This window comes from Notamacropus eugenii, chromosome 2, assembly GCF_028372415.1.
Source record: "Notamacropus eugenii isolate mMacEug1 chromosome 2, mMacEug1.pri_v2, whole genome shotgun sequence".
Classification (NCBI taxonomy): domain Eukaryota; kingdom Metazoa; phylum Chordata; class Mammalia; order Diprotodontia; family Macropodidae; genus Notamacropus; species Notamacropus eugenii.
In genome coordinates, this window is record NC_092873.1 from 495,119,516 (window position 1) to 495,135,540 (window position 16,025).

The 16,025-nt window shown below is 35.9% G+C and overlaps 1 protein-coding gene across 8 annotated transcripts in view; it reads right to left on the reverse strand.

Annotated features, from left to right (window-relative positions):
• ZNHIT6 (zinc finger HIT-type containing 6) overlaps positions 1-16,025 on the reverse strand; it is an 81,692-nt gene that overhangs the window by 45,806 nt on the left and 19,861 nt on the right. For all 8 annotated transcript variants that reach the window (XM_072648931.1, XM_072648930.1, XM_072648925.1 and 5 more), the window contains exons 7-9: positions 5,798-5,866; positions 4,522-4,602; positions 3,547-3,624 (exon numbers count right to left, since the gene is read on the reverse strand). In XM_072648931.1, coding sequence (XP_072505032.1) covers positions 3,547-3,624; positions 4,522-4,602; positions 5,798-5,866 — 228 coding nt within the window. The remainder of the gene's footprint in view (positions 1-3,546; positions 3,625-4,521; positions 4,603-5,797; positions 5,867-16,025) is intronic.

Consider the following 16,025-nt stretch of genomic DNA (forward strand, 5'->3'; position numbering starts at 1 on the left):
AGAATGATCAGCTTTGCCTACAGTTTGTCTGAGAAAGACAGCAGAGATGTGGTATGATGGCCTGAAAGGAGGGTGTACTCAAATGAGGGAAAAGAACTCTATAGGCACCAGGAAAGGTGCCAGTAAATTAAGGGGGTGTGGGGGAGGAGGGACACACAGACAGAGAAGGCAGGATGAATACTGGGGCATCTTGCTAAAGAAAACTGGAGGTGAGACCAAAGATACAACTAGAGGCTTGGTCTTGGCAAGGAGAAAGGCCAGTCTCCTTGCATCTCTTCATGAGACACTGGAGTAGAAAAGGGGGAATAATAGGTATAGGGTGGGTTAGAAGGGCACTGGGGTCCCTCCCAACTCTGAAATTTTGTGATTTTAATTCTAACATTCAACAGATAATTCGAATTCTAGTCAAAAAAGGATACTGCAGAACACAAACCACCTAACCCAAATCCCTTATTTTACAAAAATACAGGTTCCAAAATGTCAGGGGACTCAAGCAAGGTCACATACTAACACTGCAAAGCATATACACCAAAAGGGAGTCTATCTGTTAGCTATCTGCAAATCACTATTGACTAAGCACCTATCATGTATTAGGCACTGTTCGGAGTGGTGAGGATACAAAGAGGCAAAAGATAGTCCTTGCCCTCAAGAAACCTATAATTTAATGGGGAAAACAACAAGCAAACAAAATGAGCTGTATGGCTTAAGATGGCATATGTTGGCAGCACATTATTGCTATTCCTTAGCATAAATATATACAACTTCACTGTGTAAACTTGTTGCAAAAGTGAACCCAATATAAAGGATTAGGACCAAAAAGGCTACTCATTCAGAAAATAATGTTCTAATAAAGAAAGTAGAATTTAGAAATATCCAGGCAACAACAGCTAAAGGTAAGTCATCATGAAATCTTAACTATTTAAAAGGATCTGGGAAGCAAAACAAATGTGAAGAAAGTGAAATGGGTCTGAAATATGTCTGACAATTTTCTTGGTGAAGGAAGAGTTTCATAATTTATTTTAAGAGCAAATTTTCATTTTGCATGACAAACAGAATCAGAATAAACAGAATTTGGCAGCTCTGTGTATAGATCAGCCAAAGTGATCAGTTCATTTAATCAAGCAATAAGTATTTCTTAAGCATGGATTATATGCCCCAGGCACTAAGTGAGAAGCTACCAAGAAACCAACCCCAAAAGGAAGTCTATAGAAATTTTAAAAAATCAAATACCTGGTAAAAGACATTTAATTTGAAGCCAATGGAATGCTCAGGATTCTAGAATTCTTTTAAGATCAAACAGTCTACAAAGTTATAAATTCCCAGCAAACATTTTTAAGGAAATAGTAAAATCCTCTTATGATTCTTATTTTAAAAATAGAAGGTACAAATCTTATGAATTAGAATAATCCCTCTGAACATAATTATCTTTAATGTTAAAACTAATTCTGAATACTATTATCCAAATGCTAATTTTGGTCTAAACATAAATAAAAGATTTTCAAATTACCATGGCTTTAAAATTCTTCTAATTAAAATTATGTGTGTGTATGTGTGTACACAGAGGTATAGATATATAATTGGATATAACTTCCCAAAGTATCATAGTATGCTGGGAAAATTCCCACCAATTTAATTTGTACAGCTGGCATGCTATATACGACACTGACCCACTGAAACAGATAGAGATTTCACCAGCAAAGATTTCATAACATCTGTCATATACAGTCCCCTTCTCTCTTCTGATGCTACTTCCATCATGGTGCAGGCCTTTGTTACCGCATGCCTCGACTACTGCATCAGCCTGCTGGCTGGCATTCCTGCCTCAAGTCTCTCCTAGACCCAGTATAACTTCTGTTCTGCTGGTACCCCTCTCCCCTCCCAGTTAATAACCTGCAGTGGTTCCATATCACTTCCAGAATCAAATAGGCAATCTTTTGTTTGGCATTTAAGACCCTTTGTAACCTGGTGCCTTCCACCTGTTCAGTCTTCCTTCCCTTTCCCAACACATTCTGCAATCCAGTGACACTGACCTTGCTCCTTGCTGTTTCTCACATGAGACACTTTCGCTGCCTGTCGTCCTGTCCTAAAATTACCTTCCTTGTCATCTGTCTCCTGGTTTTCTTCATATCTCAGCTAAAATCCCACCTCCTATTAGTCGCCTCTCCTGATCCCTTTTAATCTTGTGCCTTTCCTGTGTTGATTTCCCCCCATTTATCCTATATACAACTTCCTGTGCATAGTTATTTGCAAGTTGTCTAACAGACTGTGAGTTCCTTGAGTGCAGGGGCTATCTTTTACCTTTCTTTGTATCAATTCCTAGCACACAGCAGGTATTTAATAAATGCTTTTTGGGCCTCAAATGAATATTCTACCAACCAAGCAACTGGATAGCTATCATTTTTAGAGGTCATGTCTTTTTACATAAAGTCTAAATGTGCCTCTCTCTAACTTCTACTCTTTTTTGGGGGGAGGGAGAGGAAGAGTAAGAGAAGAAAATAGGAATTTATTAAGTGCCTACTATGTCCTAGGCACTTTGCTAAGCTCTTTACAAATAAGTGTCTCACATAAAACTGGCATTTGAATAGTATCCCTGACTCAATTGCTTACAACATTCAATTCAGAAAGGACTTTTCCAAGCCACTTAACAGATGAAGAGACAGAAGCATTCAAGTTTCCATCTGCTCCATCCTTAATACACAGACAGAGCCAGGATTAAAGCAGGTCTCCAGACTTTTCAAGCTGTCTTCCCATTATGATCCCACTGATCTCAATTTGCTGGAATTTTAGATTCCCTAAAAGTTCCACAGAAATGTGTAGTTCTTACTTCTCTCAAATCGTAATTCTAAAGATCAAATGAGAGAAAACATGCAAAGTTCTATGTGTACACACACACACACACTCACACTATTATTGTCAATCATTCAATTTTACATCTACCATATAATTATTATAGTTATGATGTACTTATTCAAATGGGAACTGATTCTAATGGATTTGAATAACTATAATTTTCAATAGTTAATATTTTTTAACTAAATTAAATGGTATGGTACTTGGAAATCTAATGTTTTAGGGTTTCCTGGGTTGCAACCAAGGAAGCTAAATTTCAATGATATTTGTTATAAAACATCAAGAATCAATCAATTTTAAATTAAAATTCTAAGGGAACAAAAATTCTAAGAGTAACTGTTAATGGTGATGTTATTTTTTAAAAATTATTCACACTTTGAAATGGAAGGTAATTCCCCGCCTGCCTTTAATCTGGCAAAGGAGCAGTTTTTTGACATCTAAAAACAATTTATGACTTATCTTCTAAAGCTGAAAAGCTAGCTTTAAAGCAAAGTTTTGATATCGAACTTTACTTTTGCCTCTTATTTTCTTAGGTCTTTTGTTTTCTTTACGTTCATTTAAAAATCTGAACTTTGTGAAGTTTATGTGATGTAACATTGAAAAGGTCAAACAGCAAGACATAAGAAAGGCTTTAACAACATCAGTTACTTGGATGGCGTCTGAAAGTCACGCTGGGAATGAGGAGAACAGCCTTACCTGACTAAGTTTTGCTGCAGATTTTCAATCTTCATTAAAATTTGTATGCCACTCTCAGAAAAGACATAAGCTTTTAACCTGAAATACATGTAGTTCTTAATTAGTAAAAGAAATGCAGATTTGATTTCTTATTGTCCCTCAAGACAGATACAACAAAAGGGTTAAAGACGTTTTCCAACCAGTATCCAGATGTGAGAGAGAAAGAACTCCCCAACCCTCATCTTCCCCCTTCATTTTTCCATTAAGTATCTTCATTTGAAAATATCAGTTACACCCAGTTAAGCTAATCTGACTGCCATTTTCATTTAGTTTTTAAATTTCATTTAATTTCCCAGGGTTAGCTAGTACTTGCAAGTAATTTATCAAAAACAGAATATATTTCTTACAGTCAAGTATGTGAAAACTCTTAATAACACAAAGGTAAGAATACAGTCCCCCATATGTATTGATACAGAAGTTGATATTCCTGTGGCTCAGCTTTGGGAGAGGAGAAAAATGAATTGCAAATTGGGACTGCACCAGATACTTCAGAGCATAGCCAGTCTAAACCTATACCTCAAGTTTCCCTAGAGCCACATCATACATTTATTTACATTCCAAGTGAGCAAACTGAAATTAAAAGAAAAGTTTCTCTACGAGACAGAACTGTCCTTGAAGACATCTTTCAGCGCTGTTACACACAAATTAGGATAAGCCTAACAAAGAATTTTCAATTTGCATTTATGATAAAGTAACTAATTTTCAAGCACTAAGTTTGTTTACAAATAGCACAATTTTTATTACATAATATTAATAAAAAAAGTCTGAATTACTATCAAACAGATAATACTGACGACTGAATTATATTAAAAGTGAAATTATGGTATGAAATTTGAAATGTGAAGTTGATAAAATTATAAATAACTGGAGAGTGATTTAGAAACCATTAATGTCCATAATCCATCTTCAGAAAGCTATAAGATTTTAAAAGTATACCTCTGACGAATTACAGGATCAGATTTTTCAGGATCAACGTAGGTTCTTAAGATTTCATGAAGCTTCTTATCACCGGGAACTCTTACCAAAGAGAGAAAAGACGAAGAATTAAATTTTTGCTTCTCTACTGAAGATGTTAAGTTTAAAACCAAATGGATCCACTGCATTTTGATTTAGTCTTTAAAAAAAAAAAGTGATGTATTTTGTTTTTTACATCCAAGTTACTTCCCAATATATATGCTTTCCCCAAACACTCTTAAACAAAAATTATTTTTTAAAATGCTTACAAGATTTCTTGGACATGCTTAATAACCTCTTACAAAACATCTTGAGAATTTTACTATAATCAAATTATGAAAATATAAAGTTTCTTTTAATATACACTTGCACAAGAAAATAATGGAATTAGCTGAGTGAAGGAAAAAAAAAGTTTGATGGAGGCTAAAAAAAGGTAAAAAGTTTAACCACTCCAACTGTTGAAGCCAGAAAAAAGAAATTTTATCCATAAAGTATTACTAGCTTTCCAACCTGTTCACATATATAATTTCAAACAAAGCTGCTCAATAAAATAAGTGTTCTGAAATAATACATAAAATATTTCTTGATCATTCATATGTATTTATTCCATCACAGACAGAAAAAAATATTTATGCCCTTTCCTTATTTTTGGTATGACATTCACTTTAGAGAAAAGAAGTTCAAAGAACTTCCCGGAAGCCCAGATGGACAATCTGAAGTGAATCACAACCCTGTGGTAACTGCACATTACAGGCACTCTTCTCAAAGCAACCTAAAGGAGTAAATCCAGACTCTGTTCTTCATAAGGAGTGCACCATCATTCTAAGATGGCTGGTATTTTACGTGTGTATGCGTACAAATATCCATCTCTCTCATCATTTATTGCCAGTGCTTATATAAATATACAGATGAAAGTAAAATTTGTCTCTTTATTAACTTTCATAATGAAAGTTAACTTCTAACGTCACCTCTAGCTCTAAAATTCTGTTCTGCCCTTAACTGTATGATCCTCACACAGACTGACAAAAGTCCAACAATTTAAACATTTGTATGAGTTGCTAATTTTCTAAGGATTTGAGTTTCCTTGTGTGTCAAATGGGGTGCGGCTAAACAATCTTTTCTTTACCATTCCTGTGAGCTTAAAAATTCTTTCTTCAGGGAAATAAGGATCTAAGAAATCTTATATTCATTCTAATGAATAGGGCTTCTGTCCAATGAAATGATTTCTTTACAGAGGCACAGATAATACCATACATACCCTTTTTCCACATATTCAGCATGACTCTGAGGAAAGAGGAGCTTCAGATGCCAATAGAAGCGCTGCTCTCTAAAGGAATATAACAAAAGAATAGCTATTACTATGTAGTTAGATTAATGTTGGTAAAATTAAATAATCAAAAAAATTTCTTGATGATCAAAATAATGGTTTTTTTTAAAGTAGTACTCTTGAAATTCAATGTTTCTTCCATAAAGAATTATTTTTTTCCTTTACAGAATTTTAAGTTCCATTCTTGACAACTCTGGTGTATACTTTTACAAGATAAAATAATGGTAGAAGTTCAAATTAAAAAAATGCTTTAAGGTTTTAAAAACCCTCTTCCGAGAATAATCCAAGAGTGTCAAGAGGGATCGTAGCAAGGAAGGAGGCAGTCTCCCCAAGTATTCCTGCCAAAAAAACCAAAATATCAAAAATAAAAACAAAACACCAAAGAGAAGCCAAAAGGTTAAAAATCATGCAAGAAAATTCAAGTCCAAAAAAAGTATGAAAAGCGGAAGATAAAAAACAGGAAACAAAGAAAATATCACCAGACAAATATTCAAATGGATAAAAAAAACACCCTCAAAGAGATTAAACAAGAAATGGCAACGTAAGGTCATGAGACCTAACACAAGAAGGAGGTGAAGAGAGCAGAAAGTCAGGCAAACAAATAAAAAACTAATAAAAGCCAAGTGATCCAGCAGGGAGACAATACAAAGGGCACAGTCTCTCATCTCCTAGAGCAGGGCCCCAGAGCAAACTTAGAGCTTGCTAAAGTGATTCAACCAAGATCACACAGCAAGTACAACAGCTGGGGTTAAAGCTAGGCCTCTTGAATCCAGGCCATGCACTCTTTTCACAACACTTTGCCCCTGCTCACAAATAAATACACACAGACCCCTATATGTATAAAATGATGACTACACAGAATAATGAAAACAGAAAATCAACTGCAGATTACAATTCAACCATTAGCCTTTAACTTGTGTTTCTGATGTACAGGAAAAGGCTGCCTGGGAGAGAGGGGAGAGGTGGAGGTGCTTGGAGACAGCACAGTTTATTAAGAAGATAAGAGTCCTCCAGAGGAGCGAGCACCAGATGAGTTAGCACAGCAGAGGAAGATATTAGTGGAGAAGACTGTCCAACAGAAATTCATGACTATCTGTTAGCACTCAGGAATTCCCTTCCTTCTGTAGATGAAATGCTAAAGACTATGATGTCAGTTTCTGGAAGTGAGTTATTACAAAAGTTGCACCCTCTTGAACAAGCCAAGCTAGATTTAGTTTCTGCTTATGCACTGAATTCAATGTTGTGGGTTTACTTGGCCACTAGAGGAGTTAATCCCAAGGAACATCTAGTAAAGCAGGAAACAGACAGAATAAGAATATATACGAACAGAGTCAAAGAAATTACAGACAAAAAAACAGCTGCCAAACTGGGTAAGAGTTGCTTCAAGATTTGTAAGAAATGCTCTTTGTGAAGTCAAACCAGAAAAAAAAAAAGGGCAAAGTCTTCAAATAAAGGAAAAAGTGAAAAGTGAATTTTTGGTTTTGTTTGGTGAATACTGAGAAGTACTCCATATTAACTTTTGGCTCTACCCTTCAAAAACAGGTAGAAAAAGTAAGATTATATTGAACTTCAACTGAAGAAATGAGGCTTAAATATGTTGATGTGACATTTTTCCTTAAAATTTGTTACATAATGTGTCCCCCCAATTTTAAATGATTTTTCTAGTTTTTAAAAACTCGAAATTTCATATCTATATTTTGATAAGTACTAACCTATAAATTATAACACTTCATCTCAGTATTTTTTGTAAACATATTTGCTATTACATTGCTCTTATGAATTATATGAATTCTGTGAGTGAAATTCAGTTATTTGTATATCTGTTTTCAGTATATAGTGTTAAAAAAAAAAGGATGAGGTGACTAAATGTTTCTTTATGGTACAATTATTATGGTTATACCTTTTAGTTTCTAGAAATATTTGATCTCTTAAAAATAACTGAAATATGATATTAAAATTTAAAGGGTTTAATAGCTTACAACTGCAACATACATTTAAAAATAAATGGAAATATTAATTTAAATAAGGGTTGAGATTTCATACTGAGGACTAGATTTTGGGTAAAGAATCTAAAATTCTTGGATCTGGAAAGCATTCCAGATGTCATCTACTTTGAACATCCTCATTTTACCAGTGAAGAAACTGCAGCCCAGAAATGACATGTTTCCATTCCCTTACTCCAAACTTACTCTAAAGTGCAGGGGTGGGCTTTGAGGCCACGTGCAGCGCTCTCTAGGTCCTTAAGTGTGGACTGACTGAATCAAAGCTTCACAGAATAAATCTTTGTTCTAAGATTAAATGCAGTGTGAATGTTTTGTGTTGTCTTTATTATATAATGGTCATTTCTGAATGAATATTTCCTACTTTTACAAAGGCTGGAAAATAAAGGAAATTATTTGTTCCACATAAAAAAAGACATAACATAATAGAGGGGATTTGGGGAAAAGCGGTAGAGGCAGAAACAAAAATGATATTATTATTTATATTTATTTGGAATGTGCATATTCCACAGAACACCTGAAAAAAGGAAGCAGCAAGAGTTCAGGAAACAAGTCACAAGACTGCTAAGAGGGAATAAAGTGATGGTGAGCTTGAAAATCTCAACGACTAGAACACCCGTGGGAGCTCTAGTCCTTCTACCAAAAGCCAAAACACTTAATACATGTTTCGCTTGCCCTCATCCCACAAAAAGTGAACGATAAGGAACAGCTACTTTGAACCTAATTCTCACAACACAGAGGGATTCTGAAAAGGAAATTATAGTAACCTAACAGAGTCTAGACATAGTTTTCATTGATTTTTGCTATCTTTATGGTCAAGTTAGAGAGCTACAAGATTGAAAGTAATGTTAGGACAATTTGGATTAAGGAACAGTAATGAGTAGTTTGATACCTAATTGGAGGAAGGTCGCAGATAGGATGTTTTGGGGATCTGTCTTTGGTCTTGTGCTGGTTAACATGAGATGAAAGGATTTAGAGCCAGAGAGGGCTTAAAGTTTTCTTCTCCATCTCCTTCACTTACAGATGAAGAAACCTTTAGCCCAAGAGTGTAAGTGAACCTGTTCAATGTGACACATGCAGCTCTTCTAATTCCAACTCCAATGATCTTTTCATTGCTGCTTTTTTTTTAAAATCAATAGTAGATAAAGGCATAAAAGGCATGCTTATAAACTATACAAAACTGGGATGGAGAGGTTAACATTCTGTGAATAGCAGAGTTTATCTAAAAAGTTATGGAGATTTTAGCAGATTGCAAGCTTGGTGAATCCACAATGTGAAATGGCAGCTAAAAAAGTAATGGAACCTCAGGATGCACTGTAAGGCACAGTTGTCCAAAACTGCGGAGGTGACAGTTCTATCTTCTGTCCTGGCTACACTACAAATGGAGTACTGAGTTCAGCACACTTTATGAAGGAAAACTGATAAGTTAAAGAAGATCCAGAACAGCAAACAAAATGCCGCAAATTGCTGAGATTATGCTATGAAGATGGGTTGCAGGGTGTAAGGATATGTAGCTTGGAGAACAGAAACCTATGGGGCAGGGGCATGATGGCTTTTTTCAATTGTCTGAAGGGTTGTCACTTGGAGGACGGCTCAGACTTGGTCTACTTAGTTCCAAATAGCAGAAGTCAAAATGATGTTGAAGTGGTGTTAAATCCTTATCAGAACGATCCCAAATTGGAATGAGAAGGATGGCCAGATTGTATAAAGGAGATGGATCTTTTTTCAGATGTGGGAACTAGATGATTTCTGAGGTCCCTAACAACCTTGAGATTTTACAATTGCCCAAATTTAAGAACTTCTGAGAATTCAATTTGCTACTATGAAAGAAATGTTAACTGTTGTAAGAACCAAGAGAATGCCCTTTTACGTTTCCTTATATCCTTATATTATGATATAGACAAATTAACTGATGTTTTAGAATGGTTAGGTAGGTCTATGAAATATTCAGTTGAGTCCAGCTGGCTGCAGTTACACTTTGGAGGCATGTGAACATGCATTCAGTAGCAAAACAGTAGACAACAAATTGGTTGCTAAGTAAAATAAACTCTTTGAAGTATCGTCCCTTTACTCTTGAGCTGACAATTGCTGGAACCAATAGCAATTATTTATGACATACCTAACTTTCAGCAATTTAAACTTTTTTAAAAATACCATTTTATATATGTAAAAATAATGGCAATAAACAGAATTCTACTGCCAATTGCAACTCTGACATTTACTACGTGACCCTCGGAAAATAACAACCTCTACATGTCTGTTTTCTCATCTGCAAGGAGGTGGGTGGATCAGATAGTCACAAAATCCTACCCAACCCTAAATCTTGATCCTATTAACAACTGCCACTGGATGGGAAAAAAGGATGCTTTTTTTACGCTTGCATAGGCAGAGCCATTGACCCTGCTAGAAATGGATAATTTTAACTTCCTGTTGTATTTCTTTAATTATGGATACTGAATTATGTTTCTTCAAATATAGCAAAGGACAAATGTCTAAGTGCTTCCCTAACCTCAAATGAGACATTACTTTCTGCTGTAAAAATCTTCATACGCCAAATTCAACAGCTACTGGTTTTAAAAAAATAAACAAAATTTTTCCAGAAAGAGACATTTAGCAATGTTCATCATTGTGAAAGACACAGTTGCAGTCAGTGGCACATAAAGTGGTTCAAAGAATCAGAATGTTTGAGATACTACATAGTAATGCTAACATGAGAGGAGTAAGGTTCATTTTCTTCATTTGAATCCATAATAATATATTCCCTAACTACTCTTTGCTTCCATACCAAGTTAGAGTAAAAGGAAATGTTCTACCTGTCATCTTTGGAATTTTAAGACATACTCAGTCACTGCTAAGATAATTTCAAGAACCACTCACCCAAAGCCCTCAACATTTACTAGATCCCCAAATACCTTCATAGAAAGCACTTAACATTCCTAACACATAGGTGGGAAAATTCTTAGGAATTATCATAGTATTTACTTTGGTTAACTATAGTTAAGGTTATAACATAAGAATCCATTTGAATTTTATTTCTAAATATTATGTATTACAATATTCATGAGGTAAAACTTTTAATCCTTCATGTCAGCTCCAAACTGAAATTTTATAAAATGCTTTACAAAAAACACTCAATTATCACCTTTTTGTTACAGATGTATATAATGTCATGCTTCAGAAATAAACATAAGGCTCATTTGGTCGGAGGCTAACAAAAACGGAGGAACTACATTTACAGCTTTCCGGGTGTCTACTCTTCACAGTGGATACCTTTTACAGTATGACTTTGAAAAGGACAAAGAATATCTGTGATCTTTTTTGAACAATCAATCAACAAGTATTTATTATGCACCTACTAATATGCTAGTCACTGGGGAAACAAGTCCAAAGAATGAAACAATCCCTGTCAGATGCTTACATTCTAATGGAGGAAACAATAAGTATGTACATAAATATATATGGGATAAGTAAAAAGTGATATATACAAATATATACCAGTTAAACATGAAGGATTTTGAAAGTGAGGGCACTAGCAGCTGGGAGGACCAGGAAAGGCTTCCTGAAGAAGATGGTGTCTGAGCTGTATTTTAAAGGAGAAGGAATTTATTAAGCCAAGGGAGTGCATTACAGGCATGTGGGACAGGAAGTACAAAGGCAGGGAGATGGGAGATAGAGCATCTCATGTGTATGCAGAGTGTGGGAGGTCGAGTGATGTCCAATGAGGCTGGAAGGAGAAACTTAACAGAAGGTTTTCTATTTTATCCTTGAAGCTGTAGGAAGTCACTGAAATTGCCCAAGAAGGAAGTCACATAGTCAGATGTAAACTTAAGGAACCTGCCTTTGCAGCAGTATCTAGGATGGACTAGCAGGGAAAAACCTGGAGACAGGGAGGCCCATTAGGAGGCTGCTGCACAGTCTAGTCTAGCAGTGATGATGACACGAACTGAGGTGCTGGCTGTTTGGGTGCTGAGAGGGGCAAGTAGAAACAGCAAGATCTGGCCACTGATAGGAGATGAGGGAAAGTGAAGAGTCCAGTATAATAATACTAAGATTATACATCTGGAAGCCTGGAAACATAACTGAATTGTGCCCTGAGTTTATTTTAGCAATGAAAATACCAAAGATAACAACAACTTCCCACATTATTTCCATACCTTGGTCAAGCTACAGTCACATCTACAAAAATAGATACCAAAAAGCACCGTAATCTCTAGCACTGAACAAAGGCAACATATTTAAAACCTATTAGAAGAGTCAACCAAAAAACTGGGAAAAGTAAAACCCTGAGTACTTTATAGATTATGTCTAAAGTGACTTTCCAAATATAATTTTCCACTTATCAAAAACTGAAGCCACTTTTTTTTCTAAAACAAATATATACTGTGCCTTATCTAGGCAAACCTTCCTTTCATCTTTTTGTTGATTTTCTCTCATATACTCTGTTGACTTTTATTATCCAATGCAGCCAGACATCAAATAGGAAGAAGAAAGTACCAATCAGATGGAAAATAAGCTTTAGGAGGGGAGGATGCCTTCTTCAACTAGGGGTGCTGCTCAAGGTCATTAAGAAGTTGAGATGGAAGTGGTCTGCTGAGCTTTCACATTTTGCCTGCAACGGGCTGTCAGTGTGGCTGAATTATTTTCAAGTTCTGTGAATTTTTAGATAATGTAAACTACATCAAATGAACAAAGCATTATTCTAAAGACAAGTACGAACTTTGGGGATCACTTGCATCACTGCTCACTCCATCTTTTCTTCTCTCTGCATTAGGAGCCATTGTACTGGGCCTAGTTCATCCCTTCTCTCTCTCCAACTGCTCCTTCTCTATTCTTTCCTTGTCTCCCTTCTCAGCAATATAAAACACAAATTCCTCTATCAAAGACCAGGAGATGCAGAGGCAGAGTCCAAGTTTCCGGAAAGCTTGAGGCAGCCCATTCAGGTTTCAGACAGCTCTAACTGGAAAGAAGTTTTCCTTTACATTAAGTTCTTTTTGCAACTCCCAATTAGTCAACTATTGATAAGCAAGCTTTTAAATACCTAACATTCACTGCATCTAGTTTTGTCCTTCAGAATCAAGTAGAACCTTCATATTTTTGAAAACAGCTTTCATGTTCTTCTGAATCTCTTCATGCTAAATTCCCGGTTCTCCAGCATGAACATGTCCCAACTTACCATTCTCCTTCCTAACACATGGCCCTCAGATCTGTATACAATATATCAGCTGTATGCCTCCTCAGGCCTGACTAGACCAGCCTACAACAACAGTTTCACCTAATTTTTTTCAATGTAACTAAGATTGCATTAGTTTTTTGAGCTGCCATAGCATACTGCTAACTCACTGAGCTTACAGTCTAATAAAAACCCAGCTGTTCATCAAATGAAGTGCTTACTAGCCACGCCTTATACCTGTGAAGTTGATTTTTAAAATATTTTTATGTTTATTCCTATTACTTCATATTAAGATACAACCTCATGTTCTGGCCCATTTCTGTTATCCAAAATGTTAGCTGTCTTTTCCACTTTTGTATCATCTGCAAATGTGATGTGCATGCTAAGCCTGTAAGCAAATAACTGACAAACAGCCCAGGGCTAAGCACCATTTACCTAAAGTTCATATCCTCTATCTTTTCCCACAATGACATGAGACTGTCAAGAGTTTTGCTAAAGCTTTAAATACAATTTTGTGGAGAATCCAATCAAGTTCATCGGTCTGTGTATTCTGTCGCCTTCATCCTCTCATTCTTCAGCATCTCTCAAAAGTCACTGATGATGGCTCAGTGGTTACATATGTCAGCCCTTCCAACACTTTAGAGATACTCTGTATGGACCTAGCTATCTGAATTCTGTCTGGGCTTGGAGTCAGGAAGACATGCATTCAAATCCCACATGACACTTAGGAGTTGGGCAAGTCACTTAACTTCCATCTGCCTCAGTTTCCTCACCTGTAAAATGGGGATAATAATGGTGATACTCTGCCTCACACACTAATAAAAGGTATAAGCAATGAACTTGGCCCCTACCTCTCAGCTCAATGGGACTGAGACTTCTTCCAGTTTGGTTTGTGAATCCTTGAAATGAAAAGGAAAATACATCAAAGTATAAATGAAGGTTCTGGAATTTATCTTCAAGGAAAGGACAGGAATAATTCCAGCCCTTCAAAGCATTCCACAATTAGATGAACATATTTAGATGTAATTCATGCTATTCAAACAGAAAAATACCTCAAGTTAGTCTAAACTTAGAATCAGGAATGTCTAACAATGCAACCTTAGGTTCAGATTTGAAGAGACTTAGGATAAAATGATGAATATATGCTGTTCTCTGAGTTGGCTTTCCTGCCTTGTGTTTCTGCGCCGAGTTATAGATGGTCGGCTGAAGCGTCTAGAAACTTTTAAGGATAATCTAAGGTTAATGTCTCCCAATCTAATAATGTACCTTGAAAATTTAGGCTTCTTTAAAAAAAATCATCCAATTCCCAGCCCCCCTCAGAGATGCCCAGCACACGAGGCTGACTTTTCCCTGGGATTGTCTATCACAAACTGGCTATTAAAAAAAAAAGATTCTCTCCTTCAGTTACCCTATTCAGCAAGGAAGCCCAATCTAGTCCTGTACCTTGAGACCAAAACTGCCCTGCAGTATGCAACAACTGGAAAATGAAAATACTCCGAAGAAACTCTAGTTTTATACCTGGCAAACTGAAGAGATTTCTTTTAATTGAAAATATTTTGCATCAGGAGTTCATGACCAAACCCAAGCTCTATTTAATAGGGAATGTTTATTAATTACTTTGAGATGACAGCACAGATTAAAAATAAAGTCACAATCCTCTAAAAGTAAATCTCTAATTTATATCTTGTAGATAAATGATTCATGGATCAGGAGTACAAAACAGAGGTAGCCTAGCATACAGTAGGAAAAAACCCTAGACTTGAGGTCAGAAGACCTGGGTTCAGGTATCAGTTCTGATAATAACCAGAGGAAGTCTAAACTTAATCTGTGCTGTTGCTTCCTCACTTGAAAAACAGGGAGAGATGCTTCAATGAAACCACTTTTTCGGTCAGAAAGCACTACATAAATGTCAACTCTCTTTGTATTTTAAAATGTAAAGCATGATTCCTTGAAAAACAAACCCACATACATTTCAAAGTGAGGCCAATGCGTGAATTGACTGCTTGTATTTTTGTTCCACAGGAGTGTTTTGTTTTTGTAACTGGGCGGAGTAATGACAGATACAATGCTTCAGGGATGCTCTTCTTTCAAGCCTCAGCAATAGATCCTCATTTTATTAACATTTTCATTGTAGTAATCATGGTAGTGACTAGACTGCTCTTAATTAAGCGATATACTCAGAAGACTGAACCTACTTCCTCAGTCATTTCATCTTTCACCTGCCAGTTTCCAAATATTATTAGTTCTGAACAGGTATATTCCTGGGCTGTTTTCACCGCCGATTTTCATGTGCAAGGGGATAGATGGGCTGAAGGAGGCTCCTGGGAGCTCAACTTTCCATATATATGATGATCGTAAGACAACATGAGTAGTTCTCTTTTTGTACATCAACAACTTGATGAAATTAAAAGTTCAGTGAACAAAGTACACCAAGCCTTATGAAAATGTGGAATGTCAGCATGATTAAGGCAAGTTATTAATGCTATACTCCTAGACTGGTTGTTAGGCAAACAGAAAAAAAACTTCTTTCTCTATTATTGGTTCAGATATACTTAATACTTATTTTTTTTAAAAATAGCTACTTGTCATGCTCTATCCTTTCAAATATCCCCTTTTTACAGACTTAAGTTTCTAAGTAGTTTCTTTTCCTCCTCTGGGAGTCTAAATAATTTTAAGTCACCGAATTTTGCAAGCATTAGACAAAAACCTTCCTATATTATCTGATAACAAAACCTCTAAATAGTTCTGACATTTGGACAAGGAAAATAAAACTGAAAGAATTACAAAAAGGTTTTCGAAACAGCTAATACTGGAACAAAAGTCACATGTTAATACTAAAAAGAATTGCCACCAGATCTTGAAATTAAAAAAAAAAAATTAAAAAGTCTCCCCCCTGCCCTGCTATTTTAGTACTCTGACATTTAATTCTACTTCACTGGGTCAATTACTATGAAGGAGAAGAGATACGTACTTAGCTTGTTAGCAGAAT